This window comes from Heliconius melpomene, chromosome 15 (genome assembly GCF_056956725.1).
Source record: "Heliconius melpomene rosina isolate 202511_hmr_F chromosome 15, ASM5695672v1, whole genome shotgun sequence".
NCBI classification, from domain to species: domain Eukaryota; kingdom Metazoa; phylum Arthropoda; class Insecta; order Lepidoptera; family Nymphalidae; genus Heliconius; species Heliconius melpomene.
In genome coordinates, this window is record NC_140403.1 from 414,439 (window position 1) to 439,914 (window position 25,476).

General features: G+C 35.1%; 2 protein-coding genes across 12 annotated transcripts in view; one reads left to right on the plus strand and one right to left on the minus strand.

Moving 5' to 3' along the window:
* Positions 1-20,421, plus strand: part of sn (fascin domain-containing protein singed) — a 40,845-nt gene extending 20,424 nt beyond the window's left edge. Inside the window, exons 3-10 of the mRNA XM_085198679.1 lie at positions 3,332-3,440; positions 8,185-8,332; positions 9,104-9,289; positions 11,346-11,574; positions 17,595-17,751; positions 18,606-18,767; positions 18,981-19,108; positions 19,311-20,421. Coding sequence (XP_085054805.1) covers positions 3,332-3,440; positions 8,185-8,332; positions 9,104-9,289; positions 11,346-11,574; positions 17,595-17,751; positions 18,606-18,767; positions 18,981-19,108; positions 19,311-19,516 — 1,325 coding nt within the window. The 3' untranslated portion in view covers positions 19,517-20,421. The remainder of the gene's footprint in view (positions 1-3,331; positions 3,441-8,184; positions 8,333-9,103; positions 9,290-11,345; positions 11,575-17,594; positions 17,752-18,605; positions 18,768-18,980; positions 19,109-19,310) is intronic.
* A 211-nt stretch (positions 20,422-20,632) lies between these two features.
* Positions 20,633-25,476, minus strand: part of lqf (epsin homolog lqf) — a 33,644-nt gene continuing 28,800 nt past the window's right edge. For 10 of the 11 annotated variants that reach the window (XM_085198678.1, XM_085198673.1, XM_085198676.1 and 7 more), the window contains one exon: positions 20,633-25,234. The gene's annotated coding sequence lies outside the window, so the exon portion shown is untranslated. The remainder of the gene's footprint in view (positions 25,235-25,476) is intronic. The other variant, XM_085198668.1, reaches the window with a different exon arrangement.

The window sequence follows — 25,476 nt, forward strand, 5'->3', positions numbered from 1 at the left end:
AACAGCTGAGGACCTTGGCAATGGGGTGCGACCCCTTATAATATAGAACCTCAATTTACATTCCCGTAGGTGAAATGAAAATATTTAAACTAAATGTAGGCATATCCGACTTCAAAGCTTTGGCACCCCTGACATTAGTGAGTTATTGAGGTAGATATGGGTTCGTTTGACGGTTGACGTTGAATGAATATTGTGTGTTTTGAATAATTATTTGTTTCTAAATTACCAAAATATATTTTATTAGCTTCATGTAATCTAGTTATGTAATCTTAATCTAGTTGAGACACCCCGATCTCCACTATTTCCGAGTTTGAGACCCCGAGTGTGAATCGTATCTACAACCTTCGCGTTAACAAAGCTGGGCCGCGACTACCTCATATTTGGTCTATTATACGAAACATGTGGGTTCGATTCCCATCATGGTCAATGAATTATTCTCAAGCCAGCGCGCCACTCAACACCATTTCGACAATGAAGCGGATAATGGACAACGGTCTGTGTTAAGACTAGGTTTATATGGGTTATATGAGTTATGGTTCATGTGGGATACAGCGTGGACCTGTAAAAAATGTGTGGCCGTTAAAAAAATCTTTATTATTTAATAGTATTTTTGATATTTTCTGAATGGTAAAATATTTATTGAAATTTCATATAAAATTTTAAGCACAGTTGAATTAGACTGGGTTCTTGGATCTTGTCCAAACTCCCTAGACAATGAAATGTAACTACCTGATATTCCTTTTATGATCTAGATTCTAGATGCTTTCATTCATTGTTAAAAACTTATACAATACATTGTTATTATAAAAAATCTAACAAACTTGTGATACAAAAGTTTATAAGTTAAAAGTACTTTGAAACTTCACAAAAGAACTTTTATAAAAAAAATATTTAATTAATTAAATTAATATAATTAGACTAGTTGAGGTCATTGTGGCGCAGCGGCATAGCGTGTGACTGTGAGTACGGAGATAGTGGGTTCGATTCCCAGTTTAGAGAATTGATTATTTTAATATTTTCACTCGGTTACCAAGGCAAGGCGCGTTGTTAAATTCATTAACTTAACATGTATATTTTTGATAGCAGAACTTAACCAGGTCTAATAAAACGGGGCGTTGAGTTACGCTACTCAAACTTATATTGATTCCATTCTATCAAAAAAATTCTAGGGTTGCTTTAAATCCGTTATTCTTTTATTAGTATAGTATTAAAATACTTAACAAAAGTACCATAATAGGTTCCTTTTGCCGACACTTGAGGGTCCTTATGAGAAGCAGACACGTTATCACGCCGAGTACGTTCTAACTGTGACAGTCTCTTGAGCCAATTAACGCAAAAACACTAGAGTAGACTAGGCTAGAGGCTAGACGCTGCCATTGTTCTCCTTTCCCATGGAAACAAAGGCATATGGAATCGACAATATGGATTGTTGCCATATTCAGATATTAAGGTTTTTTTATACTATTTATTACTGTAGGTACCTACGACAGGTGTCGAGTAGGTTTTGAGGAAACGTATAAAAATAGATATTAGAACTCGCGTCTCTTGGAATCCGTGAAGAGTCCAAGTGAAGAGGATTAAAACCTGCTATGTTAATTTTTTATACGTTTTATAAAAATGTGAAACGCGGAGTGTCTTACTTCACTTATTCCTATAACAAGTCTATAATAAAGCTGAAGATTTTGCGTAGTTGAACGCTCTAATTTCAAGAACTTATAGTTCGATTTGAAGAGAATTAGGAGAAAGGTTAAACTTAGCTAAACGAATAGTTGTTTGAAATTGAACGCGGGCGAAGCCGCAAGTAAAATTAGACAGATCCACGAGGAGCAGGTTCAAGTCCCACGTATATATTTTTAAATGAAAACTAAAACTGTTGGGGTGAAATCGCTCATGGGGTTTGCTAAGCTTTGCTTAGATATATCGAGAATAGTATATGATACTGAAGTACATAGAAGGTATTGAAGAGGCGCGGGTTCCTATCCGTCTACATATTTCAATTTCAATTCAATATTATATCTAGTTAATATATTATTCATTGGCAGATTATATTTCAACAAAAAATGGCACCAATTTCTCTATAAAGAGTATTATTCAAATGATTCAAATGATATGAATCTTTAACGATACTTTCCAATTTTATTTGCAAATTTATACTATTTGATATTCACGTCATTACGCCCGAGATATGTACTGAGTGACACACGGTTGTTATCAACCAATAAATATTTATGTATTCAATGTTGCCTATGTTGGCGTAGTTAAGTACTTGTGCTATTTCTTTAGCTTCACGCTTTATCCTCTCACGGGGTAGGCAGAGGAACTCTAGGAACCTAGTGTTAAGACGCCGTCTCCATTAAGACACTTCGTTCCCCATTTTCCGCCGAATTCTGGAGTTATTGAGGGTTGAGTGGCGAAACTTAACGCCGCTTTTGTTAAAAGTATAGTAAAATTTTGTGATTGAGGATTTTGAAATCAAGCATTGGTATGAGGTCTATGAGGAGAGTATGAAGTCCATCTTTTTATCTTGCTCTGCATATCTCTCTCGCATCGTCCACTGTCATCAACTTCTTCATAGATGGTCTCCTACGGGAGTCCTAATGATTTTTACGCGATCTTTTCTCAGTAACATCGATCTTTCGTTTTCGAAGGTCAACACATATCACCTCTCCTAGCACTGGCTCTTCAGTTAGAGGACGAGTATTAACACTAGTGTCCTTAGGTTCTCCCTGCCTTCTCTGCTATGTGGGTGGTAGAGTGTAATGTTGAAAAATAAAATAAATATAATTTCGACGTTTATACATTATTAAAATAAACTTAAATAAGACAAAATCTTTTTTGTTAATACAATATATTTTATTTTTATTTATATATATTTTTTTTCTACAATGATCATAAATCGTTTATTATATTAAAATTTTACAGTTCGCTCATTAAAAAGTTCAAATACATCTTTTTATTTTAATAAAAAATATAGGTAATTTATTTAGCGTAAAATGACTACTAACATATGCTAAGCTTGTTATATTTGCATATTGACCGTTTTATGAAAGGAAATAAATCTAATTTTATATTTTAACATGTTTTCAAATAAAACACGTTATAGTCTTTTTATTATTTAATTATCAAATTGATTTTATATTTTCCGGGTGGTAACATTTTCTGCAATATATAAGGCAAAGAAACCCCTAAGTAAATAATTCGTTTTGAAAACATTATAATTACTTAGACGTTCTTGTGTATCTTAAGACTAGGTTCCCTCTAGCTACCCTGCTATGTGCGGGATACAGCGTGAAGCTGATTTAATTTTAATTTATATATTTTTCTCCTTCAGGCATGATTTACTTGAGGTCGCATTTGGAAAAGTATTTGGCTGTGGATACCTTCGGCAACGTCACCTGTGAATCTGAAGAGAAGGAGGCGGGCAGCAAATTCCAGATAAGGTAAATTTAGCTATAGTATTAAAATATACTTAAATATAATTATTAAATAACTAAAACTTGTACTATAAAAGAATACAGAAAGAAGGGTTTGTATTTACAATGTAAACAAATCTTGTTATAAAAGCAATGACCGCGACTGACGAACCCGACGACGAACCCTACACTATGTCTACATAGCCCATACTAAAGAAGAAATATTATTTAACTAACTAACTAACGCGGCTCCGACCGCTTTATCTTATTGTATTGTAGCCAAATTATAATAATTAGAGACACAAACTTTCATGTTTATAACATCAGTAAGATTAATAATGATATCCAAACCAAATCTCTCGTTTAATCTGTTAATAAGACAGACAGTGTAGTTGAGACACTCGATGTCTTGGAAATTGAACGGAAAGTAAGGAATGCAGTGTCTTAATACTAAGTTTCTTCTGCCTCCTCTTCAGTGCGCGGGATATAGCGTGACGACAAATAATAATAATAATCCAAGTAACGCTGATCACTTACGTTCCTTAAATTTTGGAGACATTGCGGTTTAGGTAGCGGTTTTCAACGCTGGTTCTGTTTTAGTTACAAAAGAAACGAATAAAAGATGTTCAAAATGAGTTATTCGAGTGAAAATCCATTCCAGAACCATTACCATTTGTAATTTAAATGTCTGCACCCTTAAAACCGGAAACGCGTACGTTTCCTATTATTGCACATGACTCTTGCCCTTTTGCCCATAAAAAAACAATAATAGCTAATATAAATTCGCGTATAGTCTTTGAGACATGTCCCAGGACGCACACGATAAATCTTTAGAAATACTAATTGCGGGATTAGTATTCGTGCCTCACTCGCTTGGCGGAAGGAACTCTCCTTATTTTTTATATTTACGAGTCATTGTTACTATTATTTGCCAAAAATGGCAGCGTTTCTTTTTGCTAAAACTAAAACCGTTAGAATGGGTGGTGTGTCATTCACTTAAATGCTATGTTGGGAGACACTCAGCCGAGTGGCGTTATAAAACAATTCTTCCAATTCTCCCAACATGTCTTCCTTTAGAATTTGTCGGAAAGTGGGAACAAAGTGACATAACAATAGTTTCCCACGTTACCTTTCCCTATGATGCAGTAAATATTAGGTAGCAAAGAAGATTAGATACTATATTGACCGAGAAAGGCTATATTATAACGACGAAGAAATTTATAAAATACCTACTTTTTAAGTAAATATTTCACTTCCTCGAATAGGGATCGAACTCACAACGGTGGCCGCTGCGCCACGAAGATTTCATAATAATCAAATCACAACATCGAAGGTAAACAAACCCGCTACCGTCCGAGACCGTTCACTTCCGGTCGACTGTAGTGTCAACACTGCATTGACATTATCGATTGACGGCGCGTAGACAATAACAAGGCTTCTCTCTGTAGGGATGAGCTTTGTTCTCTTTAAGGAATACTTACACTTTTTACTTTTGTTAACGCGACGGTTGTGGGTACGATTCGCACTCGGGAGAATGAATTCGTTTCATTTTCTTCGTTCTGGTAAGATTAAGCGTGGTGATGAATTCCATCATAGACTAGGTTTAAAAAAATATAACCGTGTCCAATCTGCGTCCATCTTGCCTGGTTGTAGGTTCGAGGAAATGAAATATTTCATATTTTCATTACTTCGCTCTAGTGTCGAAGCAAAGCACGGCTTGAATTCCACTACTCAACCCGCAATACCTCGAAAAATTCGACGTATCTTAACACTAGATTCCCTCTGCCTACCCTGCTATATGATATACCTGATACACCGTGAAGCTGATATATATGAGTTTTCTTCAATATAAATTTCAAGTACACTAGTAAGAACCCTATTTAACACAATCGATCGTCCGTCTGAGTCACAGCGACAGCCGCGACAACTCCTCAGATAAGCAACTCCAAGTAAACAGACTGACTCACACTGAATCATCCCTTAAGTGTTCGAGCTTTTACATTTATACCATTTTGATTCTTTATTTGTTTTGTCTTCTTCACGTTTATAACTTGACTGACAAAACTTACTTTAAGATTGTGCTAATTCGTCGCGAAATTCGGGGAACGAATTATATCATTTACCACTCTAGAAAGCCAAGGCGCGGCGTTTAGTTTCGCTACTCAACATTCAATGTCAAGAAAATTGGGTGGAGGGTGGAAAAATGCGAGAAAAAGTAAAGCTGCCTTATAACAATATTATCTGTTGCATTTCGTGGGCAGAACGAGTGAAATGACTATTCAATGTGGTCAAGTGCGGTGTTGAGTGCCGCCACTCAACACGCTATGCCTCAAGAATTTAGCGGAAAATCGGGAACGGAGTGTCTAGGTTCCCCCAGCCACCCTGCTGCATGTGGGATACAGCGTGCAGCTGAAAAAAAAACTAATTAAAAAGCTAAGTAATAGTGGGTAAACAAACAATAAAATAAAAAAAATACTTATCACATAAATTAGTGCATGTTTTACACGTTTCTACATGCACATGCCCGAAAATGTGAACAAAAAATAAATGAATTCGCGCCTGTAAAATGGCAAGGTAACCTTTTCAAACACGAGTTTTAGAGGGGCGGCGGCGGCAGCGAATTATATTCAAATATGGACTTAACATGGTTTTGTATTATTTTATTTTTGTTTTAGCTTCATTTTTTTGCTATTTTTTAGATGTGGCAGACATCTGTGTCTGTTATCCGTTGTAGATTGATTAGAAATACACGATGGTTGTGGATTCGAATCCATCCTTCATCCCGCATATAGCTGGGTAGGAGGAGAGAACTTAGTGTTGAGACACTTTGTTACCCACGCACCGCCTATTTTTATTCCCCCAAGTTTTAGAGTAGCTTAAGGGTGAGATTTGCCTAAAATTTTTGCTTAGAAAGGGTTAGAATCCATTGTGAATTTTAATAGGCGCGTGCCGAAGTCATTAGATTATGAGAGAAACCCTTGAGGGAAATGTGCTTAGAAATATAATTGAGTATTTGCCTTTGGGGTAAAGCTTCCCTTTTTTAGTCATAATTGATCGCTGATAACGATATCAGCGCTAAAAAATGAAAATATTAATTATTTCAATTCCTGAGTGGTAATTGAACCGACATCCGTGGTGTTTACAGTCGCTGCGCTACGACGGCCTCTTGTACCAGTCGCAGTATTGTCAGACGCTTTGTCACTGCGACGTCGCGTCGGCCTCTCTTAGTATTTTTAACATTCTAAGTTAGTTACGTTCTCTATTTCGAATTTACCAAATCACTGTTCTGTATACAGGCAGGTATAATGCTCGAGAGAAATTAAAATAGAAATCACATTGTATTGACATCTCAAATGAAAGCTTCCAACATTTCTGATAAATCATTCAAAGAGAAACCCGGTGTAGTGACTTGACGGAATATTTATGTTTTACTTTTGCCGTTACTTTATTTTTACAATATTTATATATACATAGAAACATCCGTTAGGTAGGTTGGTATTATTATGTGAAAGGAAAAAGATTTTAAATGAAAGATTGAGGCTGTCGTCGTGCAGTGTTTGACTGTAAGCGCGATGTTCGTGAATACGATGTCAATTCGGAGATTACTTTCATTTTCTCGCTCGGAGAAAGCAAAGTGCGGCGTTAAGTTCCGCCACTCAACCTAGAATGTCTTGAATTAGAGTTCTGTAGTGCCGTGTCCAGCGTGAAGCTGGTAAAGTCTTCTAGATTTATGATAATCAAGCCCGCTTTCTTGCTGTATGCCGCACAGAGCAGGGTAGGCAGCTGAAACCTGAGAACCTACTATTAAGACAGTTTAGCCCCCAAGTTTCCGCCATATTTTTCAAGCATACCATATATACATAATATGATAATACCTTTCTGAGCTCCTATACCTACAAAGTAAGCTTCGATGCCTTTAATCTCGACGTATCCAACCCTCCAGATTGTTCACCCCGCACTTTAATTAGCCCGAGCGCCTCGTGATGAGTGTTTGGCTTTTTACGTCACGTTACTTTGAAGCATTGTCTTTGAGGTGCGATTGACAGCTTGTGAGATTGGTACTAAAATACACGTATATGTTGTGGGGGGTTTTAATACAGCAGACTAGACAGAGAACCTAGTGTAAAAACACTCCATTCTCCATTTTTTTTAATTTCGAAAAATTGCTTGTTGAGGTTTGTTAAGTCAATGTTAAGCCTTCCCAAATTTCTATATAGTGAATACCGAGTGGATATCGAACCTGTAACTATCGCGGTCATAGTTAGACACTATCACATTGCACAGTAATAGCTTAGACAAAATATTATCCTGCCAGTTCTCCTCTTTACCTTCACCCTGATTTATGTGAGGGGTCGCTGCAGCTATTAAGTGTTTGTGCAACGAACGTTTACTTGACTAACTTGTTGTGTCCGCAATAAGTTTGTAGCGATTGTAATCCTTTATTGAAACAAGGACTTACATTCATACTAATTGTATAAAGTTGAAGTTTTTTATTTGTTTGAACGCACTAATCTCAGTAACGTATTATATTTTTTTAGCTTCACGCCCCATCAGGGGTAGTCATAGGGAATCTTATATTAAACTACATTCCTCATGCACCGCCTAATTTTCCACACTTTGTCTTGTTACCACTACGAGAATATAATTAAAATTCATTCCTTAGAGTGGGAATCGAACCCTCAAGCTTACAGTGACACGCTGTGTTGTTGTGCTACGACAACCTCTGTCATATAAATAGGTATCATTAATTTCTTTATTTCTATTTGTCCAGTGTATCCGAAGACGGCACCGGTCGTTGGGCTCTACGCAATGTGGAGAGAGGCTACTTCCTCGGCTCCAGCTCTGATAAGCTCACCTGTACCGCCAAGGTGCCTGGCGACGCAGAGCTTTGGCACGTTCATCTTGCTGCTAGACCACAGGTAAATTATAGGGTTTTATTTAATACTGATTTTATGTAAGTATAAATAAAATACAATAAAAAACACACAGGGTTCCGTACTAATTTCATATTTGTAGACTTTGTCGAAGAGTTCTGAAAGTTCTGTAGTGACTTAATGCTCGTACACAAATTTGTATGTAACCTGAAAATATAAGTCTGTATTTTTTATTGTGATGAATTTCTGTGAATGGTGGAAAATATGAAAAATTAGGTAAACACTTGGTTGTCTCCGCTTACTCCGCTATATGCGGGATACAGCGTGAAACAAAAAATACAAATAAATAAAACAGATGATTCCATGTCAAAATATTATTAGCGTTGCCCAATTTGAACAATCATTAGTAAGCAATTCCATACAAATGTAAGAATATATCATAACGTCCAATCATCTTCACATTAGCATCACAATTACAGTCGCGTCTTCATTTCCGAGAGGAGATTGTAGCGGACGACTCGATTACAATTTTTGATGCATTTTCTTTTTTTTTAATGGGGTTTTAGGTCTGTAAAGAAAGATATTTTTGTAGTAGCACGCTGTATCTCGCATATGGAGGGTTAAGCACAAGGAATGTAGTGTTAAGACATTCCGTTTCTAATTCATCGTCAAACCGCGCATTTTCTTGTTACCAAATCCAAGAAATTATGACAAGATTATGCCAGCGGCTTCGTCCAGTTCAAGTCTATAGTTCCAAACAAATTGAAATAACAACGAAAACTAATAACAACCAATAACACATAATTTACCCCCCAGGTGAACCTCCGTTCAATCGGCCGCAAGCGTTTCGCCCACCTCTCAGAGACGCTGGACGAGATCCACGTGGACGCCAACGTGCCGTGGGGTGAAGACACCCTCTTCACCCTGGAGTTCAGAGCTGATGAGGGCGGGAAGTACGCGCTTCATACTTGCAATAACAAGTACTTGAGCGCTGGTGGCAAGGTGAGATGGCTTTTGTATTATGACGCATTTTGTAATTATAGGATAGGTAAAGAGCCTAGTTCGCGATATGAGTGGCGTTGAGTTCCTACTATATACATATACAGAGTGAAGCTAAAAAACAAATAACTGACATAAATGTTATTAAATCGTATGAAGGACTTGTTGCAGTCTAATAAGCAACACAATCAGTTTGTTTAGACACGCGAAAAAATAAAGAAACAAGGTGAAGTGGTTAAAGAATAGGATAATTTCTAAAAAAGTGGCTGTGGGTTTCATGGGCGGGTGGGCTCATATAGCTAGCTAGGACTCTTATAAAATCTAATAAATTATCAATTTTGTGCCCACTTTTCGAGAATGTGTTGAATGGCGGAACATAACACCGTGTCGGTATACATGCTTCACCGGAAAGTGGGGAACGGAGTGTTTTAACACTAGGTTCCCACTGACTACCCTGCTGGGTGCGGGATACAGCGGGAAGCTGATGTACTATATTTTTTAATGATGCTTCGGCCTTTTAAAAGTTTCACAATCAGTTTGTATAGAGCCAAGCACACTCATCAATCTCTAATTAAAGGCAAAAATTGCTAACTCGATCAATCAGCATGATGCTGATTGATCGATGCTGACCTGAGGACTCATTATACATTTAAAAGAGGTATCGTGTCGTAGTTGGTTCCATTCCCACTCGGGGGAATTAATTATTTTCATTTACTTGTTCTGGTAGGAAGAGAACGAAACGTAGTAGGTATCTTAAGACCGCTATAGGGATGCAGCATGAAAGAGAAGCTAAATAAATCATATTTTTTCACAATCAGTGGAGAATGGAGCGTTTTAGCTCTACGATCTCTCTGCCTACCCTTTTCCCCAAGATAAAGGTGCGTGGAGCTGAAATAGGAATTCCATAGAATAAAAGCCTTATAGAAAGAACTTCAAGAGAATTTCTAGACATTTATAAAACCCAGGTATTCATTGTAATACCTACATACCTACAACACAGGTAGCGTACGTACGTACCGACAGGACAATAGACCGTCTCTGACATCAACATGACAATCGCATATTACTTTGCACACAAAAGCCTTGTATCTAGACGGAAATGGTATACGGCCTTTGATTTTTTTTGTCTTTTTATTTTTGTGATTTCGTTTAGCTTAGAGAGTGTAGTGATATGTCACTACACTTTGTTCCATTTTGCGGGTGCTTAAAAGTAATTACGTGTTTTATAGTGAAAATTTTATTTTATTCGCTTCACGCCTCAGCAGAGTGAGCAAAAGGAATCTAGTGTTAGGACTCTCTGTTCGCACAGCACGCATCCGCGACCGTTACAATCACACGCTGTGCTACTGCGCTAAGATGGTGTTAATTCATTTAATCGAAATATTATCTATGACAATTTTTATTGAGCTTAGTTTAAAAAATATATATATTTCTGATTGTATTTGGCTTAATTATTTTTGTTGAGTTTTAGCCACTTATAAAATAATGAATATAATATTTCTTATATTCTAATATTTCTTATAAAATAATGAAAACATAGCGTAGGTACTAGGTACATCCTAGGTACATCGCTGAACTAGTAACTATAACAGACAAACCAACTTTTCATCCATATGCCATTTCCATTTTGCTATTGCTAGTTCCTACAAATTCTTCTACTAAGTACAAGCGTGGGAAAATACATATACCTATACATCGTCTGCTAAGTGCCTCTAATGCTGGCTCGAGGGTCTGTCAGTTACACATTGAACGGTTCTTATTATGTATATCGCATTCTGATGTCTTCAAGCTTTTGTAGTGGCAGGAAGTTCATCGTTTTTATAATAAATAAAAGCTTTTAAAATAGGTCTATATATTTTTTTTAATGATGTCTATGATTATCTTCATTGTGTCGATACAAAAGCAAAGAATTAATGGTAAATCACTCTGTGCTGCTTCTATCGCATTTTTGCATCAACTTAACTTTATCGTTGTCTTAATACTAGGTTCTTTTACCTACTATATAAAAGGAAAATGCAAATAAATAAATCAAAATAATAATCCTCATTTAATCCCACAGCTTTTCGACACATGCACACCGGAGTGTCTCTTCAGCGCGGAGTACCACGCGGGAGCCCTGGCGCTCCGAGACAGTGCTGGGGCTTACCTCGCTCCCATAGGATCCAAGGCAGTTCTGAAGACCAGGTCCACTGCTGTCACTCGTGACGAGCTGTTCTCTCTGGAGGATAGCTTGCCTCAGGCTGCGTTCGTCGCTGGATTGAACGAGAAATACGTTTCCGTTAAACAAGGTAAGGATCAAGGTCATTTTGTTTTCTTGTAGCTCCACGTTTTATCCCTAGCGGAGTGGTGACCAGAGAGGCCAAAGTATGCCAGCTATCCGCTACGGTCTCTGCATACCTCTTTCGCCTCGTACACTGGCATCCACCTCGACATCATGAGTTTTTCATAAGGGAGTGTCACAAGACTAGATCCCGAGGTTCCCTCTATCTACCTTGCTATGTTCAAGTAAAAAAAAGAACAGAAAATTATAATCTGTCTATCTAAAACTACTCATATAAGCTGTATAATTAAAAAGTAATTCCCATATCCCGCACTCAGCCGATAAAGCGATGCTAAAGTGCATCATATACTTATTTTCTAGTTAATTGCTTGATCGTACTGTAAAAGACTCAAGAGTAATATACCTCATAGTATTATGGATATAATATAGTATAATTACTGTAGGGTTACGCGTTCAAAGCCTTGGCTCTTAAACAATCACTTTATGTCTTTTAACTTTGTACAATTTATGTTTAAAATAGTTCAGCTCAGTCTGTTTACTAGAGCGAGAATTCTCTTCCCCGAGAGGGAATCGAACCAGCAAACGTCGCCTTTAAAGTCAGACTTATTTTAACACTGCATTTTATCACGCAAATAAAAAGCGATCCCCCGAATATTGTGCTACAATGCTATTAAAACAAGAATAAATAACAATTATTTAAAACACGAAGCCGTGAAAGTAAAAAATTAAAAATATTTACTTCTAACTTGTATATTTAAATCCATTATTCTTAGACAATTAAATAAAAGATCTTAATGATGTTTTGAAAGTATAAAGTGAACTCTAAAAGTAATTTCCCCTCTCCGTATCTGACTCGGAGTCAGTCAGTCTCAGTGCTGTAATTACGTTTCGCGTGAATTGAACCTGCACTATTGAGAGCCGCTTCCGACGGGTTAACTTAATTGCGATTTGCTTGCGACTTGTTGGCTATAAGGCTGCTTACAAACTGGACGGCTTATCAAACATTTAATATATATTATTCTCTCTATTGCCAAATGTTTATTTTTATCAATAATGTTTCAGGGTATCAGACATTTACATATATAGTACGTAAATTGCAATAAGCTAATATCGCTGGTTAGTAGTTTAGATGTAACTAATTAATTTCCACGAGTCCACGAGATAAGACCGCGAGGCTAAAATAGCAGAAAAAACTAAATGATAAAAATGACAAGACATTTACTAATGGGAATTGAACCCACAACCTATCGCGTTTACAAACGCACATTTGTGCACCTTCGCTATAACTGGGGTTATTATCATCATATCCAAAATATCTTTAAGAAATACACTACAATACAATAAATCTCAAAGAAACAAAGTTACTTCACACAACGTCCATTGTAAAACTTCCCGTGGTACCTAATTTATTCTACAATTCTCTTCAACTGCGGTCTACAGCACCGCCAGCCGGGGCCGGGGGCTCGCTATATAATTACTAAGCAATAAAACGAGACGATCGGAACACGACGTTCACTTTATGTTAGTTTAGAACTGAATATAAGTGTGTTTGTAAACTGAATGGTTTTTTTTTTTGAGTCTGAGGTTTATTATTTTAAATACCAGAACTATACTTAATATCCAGGACTATATTACCGGTACTTAATTGAGTCCAGTCATGCTCAGGGGTATAAGTGTGTGACCAGGCAGAGCTCGGCGTTGAGTTCCACCACCCAACACGCAATGGCTCAAGAATTCGGCGGCAATTGGGGAACGGAAATGTCTAATTGAGAACGGAGTGTCTTAACACTAGGTTCCCACATTCCTTTTGCCTACCATGCTTAATATGGCATACAGCATGACTAAAAAATATATGTAGTATACATTTCTCCAAGGGGAATTGTACCCATACATACTCATCGACGCTAGCCCACTGCGCCACAATGGCTTCTATAATTATATTTGTATCTATATGTTCTATAAATGTGTTTGTTATGTTTAGCATATCCTAACAATAGTGCAAGGCTGCATACCAACTTGAAACCATGAAATATGCATCGCGGCGCTGCAGTTCCGGCGCTCTGTGTGCGCCTTTTGTTCCACAAGGGATACAGAACCATTATACTCTTAGTATCGAAACTTTACGCCTTTTATACTTAACTGTAGGTTAGGCAGTTGTTTTTAGTTTCACGCTGCATCCCGTATTATCCCGGCAGGGTGCGTAGACAACTTAGTGTTAAGACACTTGGTTCCTTACTTTTCAGTTTTTATTTAGACTTTTTTAATATTCAATCGTTATAAAAAATCGATCTTGTCTAAAATTTCAACAAACAAAGTATTATGGATTAGGTTCCCATTCGGTGAAATAATTACTTGTTAGGTTCCTCCTTTTAGTAACAACTCAATTCCGCTACTTATTGTGCAAAGTTTTGAAAGTAGGGCGGTGCGTGTTGATGGTAATGTCCTAACACTAGCTCTTCTATATGCGTGATTCAGTGTAAATAAAAACAACATAATAAAATCAATAAATGTCTAAAATTCATAGGCATTCCGCGTGAGCATCACTAGTATTTGATCCCATATATTAACATAGTTTGAGATTCTTTACCCCTTATATGGAATGTGATTGACAAACACTTATTTGTACATACAATGCAAATCAATGTCGATCTGTATACCCAAATATGGAAGAAGTGCCTTCTAACATCAGGAACACCGCATTAGTTGAAGATTTTAATGCAAATTATATGTTTTTCTATACAAAATGATTAAATTTAAATATATCTACATTACATATGTCATGGTGTTTTTATTGACCTTAACTACAGGGTCTAGGTTTTGTATTAGTACTCAAACAAGTCTGTTAGTGCTTAACTGACTGTCAAGTTGCTATAAACCGATGTGCACGTACTAATTTAATGACAATTACAAGTTAATTGACATTTCAGGGTATACTTTTGTATATATAAAAGTGGGTTCAATTCTTACTTGAGGATTGTATATGTTTAGTAATAGCTATTTCCTGTGGCTTCGCCCGCGCATTCGAACGGAAATAATTAAGAATTCTATTCCGGCCGCAGGTACAGAGTATGGCCTCCCTCGTTGAATGGACTATCTAATGAAAACGATATTTTTTTATTTTGACCTAGTAGTTCCTGAGATTAGCGCTAACTTTTAAATTGCTGTTAACTTCTCTTTATAGAATTGCACACTACTGCCATCTTAATCAGTGGAACATTTATTATTTGTATTTGGTTTCATATTATAATTTACATCTTAAACTAAAATTAACATATCAAATTTGTACTTCTCATACATATTCATACATTTGCTCAACTTTACTAGAAAGTGTCATAAATTTTGCGTTGCGGCGTGACAAAATAGCGTGCCTGTAGTACTTCTGGTTCATAAGTCGGTGCTAAGTTGCGTCGTCACGTCGTCACGTCGTCGCTGACAAGTCACGACAAAGCTGTAGTCTTAAGGGCAAAAGTCAACGTACGACCACCGCGGTACTGTGTAAAATCTTGCAAAACTTATATTTCTTGTGTATTTTTCTAAGAATATAAGTGCTGTTTATTATGTAGCATCCCGAACATAGCAGAGTAGGCAGAGAGAACATGGGAACTTAGTGTTAAGACACTCCTTTCTTATTAAGACTTACGAGTGGGAATCGACAGGTTGTTTGCCTGCTCCACGACGACTCCAAATGTAAAGCTCTTATTTTATATACAATTTTTTTACAAATAAATTAAAAGGTTCACAGTTTTTTTCGTATATTGGTATACGCAGAGGAAAGCGAGTGTTTAGGCACTACACTTTTTGCCTGGAGTCCAGACTGACTGTTTATTGAGAGTGAAGTCGAACCCATAACCATAGCGTTTCCAGTAATACGCCGCCGCCGCGTCGCTGAATCAAGATAGCCTACATTTTATATACCTACTAAAGGAACAAAATAGGAAACAAAGGCAGTGCACTTCATACATACATACATTGTATCTTCATTTGAAGCGTTGCACGTTTACAAGGTTGCATACTCAAGCGAATTGCTCGCCTAAATGCGGCCGATACATGTGCACCGTGTTTTTTAGCCGCAAATAACAGGGAAGGCAGAGGGAACCTGGGAACCTAATGTTAAAACACACCGTTCTCATTAATACCCTTCCGTTCCCCATTTTCCACCTAATTCTAGAGGCGTTGTGAGTTTAGTAACGGAACTCAACGCCGCGCTTGTGCTTATGCTATATGCATCGTATAAATATAATAATTAATCATGTTAAAATTGTTATACGCTTTAAGAGAAGGATTTATATTTCTTAAATTATAGATAGAAACATTGTATAGATATTTGTACATACCTTCGTTATGATTTTGTAGATTCGAACCTACGTAAATCGTTAAATATACGACGAGATTTATTTAACTAATAAGGCGGTCACGCCCTCCAATAGCTAACGTAGGAATTGTCTGTTCCGCGTCACACGTAGGAATTCATCGATCTCCTCTAAGATATTTTCTTAACAAAAACAAAGTGTATTGTCTGGTGCGGATCTGCTTTCTAGTTTCTCCGGTCGGGCGCGCGCGTCTCCAGCACGACAGTTTTGATGGTGATAAACAGATTTTTAACGCCAATTAGTGCAGCAATTTGATGTTTCATACAATTATGAGATAATTAAAAGAAAATCCAGGCCAGTCGTGGCGCAGGGGCACGAGTGAGTGACTGAATCCTAGTGCTGAGACACTCAGTTCTTCCCTTTCCTCGCTTTTGACATTATATGTCGACAGTAGCGGTACTAAACGCCGCACTTTCTCCCCGAGTGGGCTTGTGTAATTAATTAATTATTCAAGAGCAGCGAATGATAGATTACGGCTTGGACTAAAGTTTTTAATTACGTTGATACATCATGATATGGTAGGTTATCAAATTAAATGTATTTAAGCAACATATTATAGGTATAGTAACGTGACTCTTTTTTGAATTGTTAATACGATAGTCGTAAGTTTGATTCCCACATCCAGGCAAGCATACTCGTGGGCCCGGTCGAATATACAGAAAAGGTTTCATCTATTTTTTTCATTAAAGGCGTGGAATCCTAAAAATGAAAAGAATTTTATAATGAAGTTATTCAATTTCTAGAGTAATATGTAGGTGTACTGGAATGTGAAATATAAAACGCCTGAGAATTTTATTGAGCAACACAAAGACAATGGAAGTTTCAGAATTTTAACTGAACTCTCGCTCTTTATCATCTACCGTTCATTTTAAATAGTATCACGAGTGTTATTGATAAACGCGCGCACAAACTACGCCTTTTTATTAAATTAACTTATACAAGTTAAAGTTACGAGGCCGTCATGGTGGAGGGACACTTGTTTGCGACTGTAATCGCGACTGTTGTGGGTTTGATTCCTATTCGGGTGAATGAAATATTTAATATTTTAATTTTGTCGCCCTGGTACCGAGGCAAAATGCGGCATTGCCTTCAGAATTCGCAGGACAATGGGGAACGGAAGTGTCTTAATAGGAACGGTCTACCCTGATGTGTGCGGGATCCAGTGTGAAAATAAAAAAAAGTTTAAAAGTATAAGTAAAGTTATAAAATTAAAAAAAACAATTGACTAAATTTTTAATAGATAAATGTTATTATTCTGTTTCTGAATTTCTTATAGATGATAATTCATCTAGCTTTGTAAGATTTTACTTTTGTAAACGTGACATAACAAGTAAATATAAAAATTATAGATTTTATGTTAATAAAACCAAATGTAATATTTGCGTGCTTGATGGTTCTACCTGGTGGATATGGAGTCTAAATAATTAAATATTAATAATTACATCTGTAACATACTTTGTACCTACATTCTGAGCAAATAAATTTATATTATTATTATATTTTAATAGACAATATAATGTTAATATTATTTTTTAAATTATGCGTAAACAATACATTAAATATGCATACTATTTGTTTGTCAGTAGTTTTGTATTCCCTATAATAATAGCTCTTATTAGTAACTGTAGACATACTAAAATACATTTCTTTCGTCCAGGTGTCGACGTAACCGCAAACCAAGATGAGATCTCATCCCACGAGACTTTCCAGCTGGAGTTCGACTGGGGAACCCGTCGCTGGTACATCAGGACGATGCAGGACCGCTACTGGACCCTGGAGACCGGTGGTGGTATCCAGGCTAGCGGAGATAACAAGTAAGCATAATATATATTTTTTAAAACTTCGTCGTCGTCGTCGAGGCCGTCGTGGCGCAGTCGGTAGGCGTTTGACGGGTAACGCGATTATGTTAGGTTCGACTTTGACTTCCGCCACTCATCACGCAATCTAATAATCAACTTGAAAATTTTTCGGAAAGTTGGTAACGAAGTGTTCTCACACCTCTTTCTCGTTTCTCTTTTTTTAAATAATAATTATTATTATTACTATACGCCTTGTATTAGAGTTAATACTTATACCTAACTAATAAAAAAGATATTTTTTGTGGCAATGTAAAAGTTCCGTGTTGGAATTTTTTATTGCAAAAAATAAGGAAGACAGCATTAATCAATATTATCTATATTTAATCCGTCTTTTAATGCGGAATATTAATAACTATCGCTGTGACCATGACCAGGTGACCAGGTGAATACTCTACCCGCGATGACAGTGGGTTCAATCCCCGCCCGGGTGGAAGTTCGGTGAAAATATAATGGTTCCATAATAAAAACTATAATCCAACCCCTAATATCAGTAAATTCGACGTTATCAAAAATAAATTTGAATTAGCTACGCTGTTCCCATAAAAACGCGTAGAGAAATCCTTTATACCTGTTGGAATACATATTTTAGTCCACTTTTTGCAGAATTTTCCAGACATTGCGCTTTAGTGATTGAACTAAAGAACTCTGCTTTGCTTTGTTACCAGAAGTAGGAAATGAAAAGAATCCATCTCAGTGAGAATCGAACCCACAACGGTTCGGGTTCAGGGCAATTTGTGTCCAAGCGTTTTTCTTACTGACTAACTATAGTAGTAGAGCTAACTAACTATATTTGAACCCCCTACCCTTAGGTCTTCAAACGCGCTGTTCGAGCTGGACTGGCAGGGCGACGGCGCGGTCGCTTTCCGCGCCAACAACGGCAAGTACCTGATGACCAAGCGTTCCGGACATCTCTACGCGAACTCCGATACCATCGATGAAAATTGCAAATATTACTTCTATCTTATTAATAGGTGAGTTTTTAATATATTTGGTTTTTTTATAATAGGAAAATTGGGAATGGAGTGTCTTAACATTAGGTTCCCTCTGCGTACCCTGTTGTGTGCGGGATACAGCGTGAAGTTGAAAAATATAACGTAATAATAAAATGTTAAAAAAATATATATGCTGTCAAACTAATGAGAAACATATATTCCTAATATAATATTTCTCCAATAATTGTCCAGGCCTATCCTCGTGTTGAAGTGCGAGCAAGGGTTCGTGGGGCCGAAGGGGACGAAGCTGGAGTGCAATAAGGCCAACTACGAGACCATACAGGTGGTGAGGGGACCCAAGGGAGCTGTTTACTTCAAAGGTATTATTTAGTTTAGTAAAATTAGAGTAGAGGAGGATTGTTAATTCGATGGTCGTGGGTTCCATTTGAAAGAGATAAAATAGTATTGTGTTTTATTTTTTTAGAAGTTATTTGATTATTGCTTTAGATATTGAATGCTTTTAATATTTGTTCTAATATAATTCATTCATAAATATTTATTAATAGTTCCCCCAATCCTCAGGACAAAACGGCAAATACTGGCACGCGGACAGCGCGTCGGTGACGTGCGACTCGGACAGCCCGCAGCCCTTCCACCTCGAGCTGCGCGAGCCAACGCGCCTCGCCATCCGCGCCGCCTCTCCGCCTTCTTACCTCGCCGCCGCCAAGAACGGCAACTTCCGCCTCGCGGGCGAGGACCTCTCCGCCGCCACGCACTGGGAGTACTAGGACTGACATGTGGCACTGTCGATGAGTGGCCGCTCTGGACAAGAGTTGTGTGGGCCCTTTCTGGTTGCAATTGACAATTAAATAATATCAATTGATTTATTTGTTCATCTGAACAAATGATCAATTGTTATTATTTTGCTGTCAATTGCAATTTAAATTTAACTAACTCTGTCCTGACGTTAGATATAAATGGCTGCGCTGATTTTATTTTTGGATTTTTTTTCTTCACTTGATTATTTTACCCCGAGTGCAAAAGTTTAGAATTAACTTCAAGGCGGCCACACATCGGCCGTACTGTAGAGTCGCTTCCAACCGCCGCCATTTTAAACACTGCCACCATTTTGCATAACAAGATGGCGTCCAAACAGTCGATTCCGAGCTGAATCCGCTGCTAATGGTAATTAATTACAAAAAAAAGAGGAATGACCACAATGTAGGGCATTGTGTCCACACATTTCATAAAAAAAAACAAGCGGCGACTGGAAGCCGCTCTCGTATAGAATAAGGTAAACGTAAGATGTGTAACTGTAGATCTGCTATAATCGCTTCGGAAACATTTCTAACACGCTTCAATTATTTATTTTAATTCTAAATCGATCGCATATAATAAATATTAATGGCGTCTAGTCGTAACCGACTGGTAGTGTCTGGGCTCTACGCAATACCGGCCCGTGTGTCCCAACTCTCCTCGCACGGAGCTTGGCCGATATGGTATAAGCTAATTAAGTTTAATGTAAGTATATTTTAGGATTAAGCCCTTTACTAAGATTCGGCGATGTTTTTTAAAAGTTTTTTACGAATTTGAATCGACGTACCGTGTGCCGTCTGATGTCTTGCTGATCCTAAATATTTGTACGATACACATTTGTAAACTATTAATGAATAAATTATAATCGTATTGTAAATTATAGTGTTTTATTTTTATCCTTTCTTTTATTTATACTATACAAACGAATTTGTGATTTGAAGTTAGACTTGAATGAGACTTGATCTGAATTTTCATATTTCTTTTCCATAGGTGGGCATCCGACCCACGACGTATCGCGTTCACATTCGCTCGTCTTGAGCACGATTGAAGCCGCAGGGAATAATACTAAATAAATAAAACTTATGCCATACTGCAAAACTTATATATTTTAATTAAATAGTTACATTAATCTTTACAGTTCTCCCTAGCTACATGACATTAGGTTAGCATCGACGCGTGATCAAAATTTATATATTCAACATAATTTATCTACAATACAGATTAAAACAAAAACAAAAAATAATCATAATAATAAAAGGGTCTAAATTAATAAAAAAAAACAAATGTTGCCAGTTTACATGTAAATATTGCTTCCAATAGGCGGTTGTTTATTTTAACTGTGGCTATACATAAAACTAGCACACACAAAAAAAGGGTTATAAGTGGAAAATTAAATATTTTGTACCCATATTATATACATATAACTGAATTTCACGTTGAATCTACCTCTGCCGAATATTTAATAAAAAAATCTAAAAACACTAAGGCATCGGGGTGTTAGTTTCATTTAGAATCGTGCAAAATTTATGAAATTCACAGCAACTTGAATTTTAGAATGTAATTCTATACTAGTAGCTTAATCATTTTAGTTTTCTTAGTTCACATTCTGGGAGTAGGTGAAAATTTATACTGTGAATGAATTTTGACGGAGAAGAATCTGTAGCTATTAATTATTTATTCCTGTTTAACAAATTATATTACAGCAGAAATAATATTTAATAAATAAAAAGTTTTAAATTTAAAAATTTTAATAATAAATTAACAAATCCCTTTATTTTATGGTCCAGAAAGAAAAAAAAACATAATTCCCAAATTACATTAAAAAAATTTAAGAATTATAAAGTTCACTGAACGAATTAACTCCATAATTCATTTCCAATATAAATTTCCACAAACTTACATTTTTTCTCCCAATTTTTTTGAGAATATAACGCTACTGCAATATAACTCACACTGAATGGCTTAACTCAATAATTTTCAATTTATGGATGGAAATGGAAATTACCATTTTACGCTAATTTTTTTAGCTAAAACTAAAAAATCAAAAATGTTGACTTAATCCACTTTTACTTTATTGTGAATGATTACAAATACTGCTGTACATAGCCAAAGTTTTTGTACATTTATTATAATGTACACAAACACACATTATATATGTATATAAACACGCAAACACGCAAGTAAATAACGAAGGTATTGTGTTCAAATTCCAGGCAAGGCAAGTTCGTTGAATAGACGAGACGGGGACTGCCACAAGATCTAAATATTTTTAATGAAACAAAATATTACTAAATTAGTACAGATTTAAGAAACTTTAAAAAAAACTTAACTCAATTAGCATTTATCTGACATATAAATTTTATTTCGACCTAATCTGAATTAAACTCTAATAGATATCTCTGTGTGCATCTAATTATCATTAAATTACATATTACGAACTACAGATAATAAAACAGTCAGTCCCCGTTAACCACTGACAAAAACAAAACAGGCAAAGGCTGGAGGCGACAAGGAAAGCTCTTTAGAATTTATTTTCTATAAACCTAATTATAATATATCAAAGTTACCGCCACGCCGTCTCTTAGTGTATACTTTTCTTATAGCTTCACGCTGTATCCCGCATATAGTAGAAAAAGCAGAGGGAATCTACTACAGTTGAAAACTGGAACTTAACAACGCGCTTTTCTTTGCCTTTACCGGTGTGAAGAATTAAAAGCAACCCACGAATGGAGTCAAACTCACAATACCAGTGGCCAGTGGGCACGCTACTAAACTCAAGTAGTGTAAATTCGTTTTTTTATTATAGAACATTTTAATTATAATAGAGGTTTTAAAATTTTTAGAAATTTAGCGGTAGACATTTTCGATTAAAAAAATATTCGTTTTTATGTATTGGTTATATCATTTCTATGATTAATCAAATTTCTTCACTGTACTCAGACAAAGCGCGACGTTGAGTTACGCCATTAAAAATACGCCGGAGTGTTTAAAATAGTTAAATCAATACAAACAGTGTTTTTATTAGTCCACATTACTTCTAGTGCCCTACATAATATAAAGTACGTTCGAAGAGTCGTGCAGTAGGCTTTTTACGTTCATTCTGAGGTGCCAATGCTTATTAGTTCAGAAAATCTAACTTCAGGGCACGACACGACACTCGTCCGTACTGCAGTAAATTAGAAGACTTGGACTACCCAAGATTAATATTTTTTATTAAATTATCTTTTATATTTATAATATATTTAATAAGTATACACTAAAACGACGTCCTGTATATCTAGCCGTATCTAACACACTGTAATATTGACTTACGTAATAGTAACGTTACATCGGGCGGCCATTTGTTTATCGATCTCAAATAATATATTGCAGATACACGAGTTTTTATTGATATAATTAATTCATTTTATTTTTTGGACAAAAATGTTATATTCCATGTAATTTAAGCGAAAGTGCATTATAGTAATATATATAAATAAAATTATTTTTTATTATTATTGTGTATTTAAATCGTTTTTAATTTATAAGCAATGATTAGTCAATTGAATAAATGAAGGGAATATAAATGAATCAATTAGCTGTAAAAATGTACAAAATAAAGGCTTACATCCTAAAAAAAATAGATTATACTGCCTTAAGACTAGGGTAAATAAAATTTACAAAAATATATGAATAAGGAAAGAGAAGAAGATTTACAGATTTAAAAATATATGGTCTATACTAAAAATAAATAATACGATAAATTTCAATAAGGTAATGTAAATTAATCAGAAAATTTTATAATTAAAAAAAATGTATCCTATTAGAAAATTACTTTAAAACAAATCAATAAATATATTAATTTAGATATTATCAATAAAAACTCGTCCCTTCATACAATGTTTACCATTATTACCAAAGATTACCAAATATTACCGGGTAACCAGTGAACCGGCACGCCCTAACGGCGTTTCAATACAACGTAACCTAAATTAAAAGGCACGATTGTCATTCCACACGCTGAGGCCCTCGATTTCAGAGCGGCCATTGTGATATACAGTGCTATTATATTAGAAAAAATATAAAAATACTTTTGTGTAACATATTTTAAATATATGTTAATTTTATTTACTGTATATCAAAATTTAAAATAATCATATTAAATATAAAGTGTTCAATAAACAATCTACATTACATTGTTCTAAAAAGCCAAAGCAATAAATGCAAAAGCAAAAAGAAACAAAAAAGAACTATATTCTAAAGATGACGTCATAATAACAAATACAATTTATTCTCTCACTAAATCAAACTTATAAGAACATAATCTGAGTTGTAAAACCAAATGACATTATAATTTAATACTGAAATAAAAAAAACAAACCAAATTGAAATTAAATTTTATTATAAACAAATAATAGCACTGCATATTATTATTTTAGTAATAACCTATTTTTTTCCATAAACAGCCATTTTATTTATATTTTAGTGGAACTTATCATATATTGGTGTTAATTTGACAATATAAATACATTCCATAGATTATCTATGACACCTATTGTCTATTCTAAGCGCGTTCAGAAATAGTTTTTATTAGTTATTTTTTTATTAATACTGTTATTTTAGTTAGGTTTAGCTATTTATAAACTGTAGCACCTAAAATTGTTATAATCCATTATACTCTTAGATAGTGTGCAGTTGGATGAATGGTATTAAGTCAGAGGCAAAAACATAGATATATAATAAATTAAAATTAAATTTTTAAAGTATTATTCCACACATGAGAAACAAAATATATATTTTTTAGAATGTGTATAAAAATGGTTATAAATAGTTACGGATTCGAATCCCACTATGTCCAAAAAAATACTTTAACTAGAAAAAAGTATAACAATTAATATCATTATTTGATACACACATAAAAATTATATAATTCGATGTCAATACAACTTAATTTATTTCTTTATACACAATGTATGGTTATTTGAAGTACATATTTTTAATTGTTCGTTAGTAAATCATTATTTATCATTAATAAACGTATTTCTGAACGCATTTTCGCAGCCAGTCTATATAAAACATGTAAATCTTTCTAATAACCTTAAATTTTTAATCCTATCACCACATAACGGTACGTACGGTTTAAATTAGTTCAAATACACCACTCGTATGATTATTGAAACAAATAAACTAAATTGATTATACACAATCGTCGTCACAAAATATATAAATTTTAATAAGAAAATAAATAATTAACGTAATAAATGTAACTTTAATTGTAGATTTTTTTTCCTATTTGAGCCCTAAATTACAAAAATAATTTTCAATTCAATTATTCAATTAATTTGATTTGACTATTGATTACACACTATTTTTAAAAACACATTACATACACATTTTGTAAGAATAATGACATAGATAAGAAAATCTTTTTTTATATCAAATTTATTACGTCATTTATAAATACAGATAATACAACAAAATAAAGTATATAAACAAAAAAAATATTCAATATTAATATTGAAACAGAAGAAAACTATAAAGGGGGATATTTAAAAAAAGTATGTTTTTTCTTCAAACGCATAATATAGAATAATTGAGGGTTAACGAAAAACGATATTAATTTAAAGAAATATTATAATAATGTGTGGTATTCAATCGGAATTGAACCGAGTACTAGCGTGGCGGTGCGTGAAGTCGCCATTACAGCTGCTCTGGAAAAAGAATAATATTTAAAATCATATGTCTTACTATTGCTATAATAAAAACAAAATAATAATAACGAAATGCATATATTCTTACTACATTTAGTATGAATATATGAAGCTCTTCTCATTAGAAGAGCTTCACTAAAACGATCTTCAATTGATCAACAGATAATAAATAGATAGATACTTATTTATAATTAGTCAGACACTACGGAACCTTGGACGGTAACCAAGAAGCGCAGGTTCAA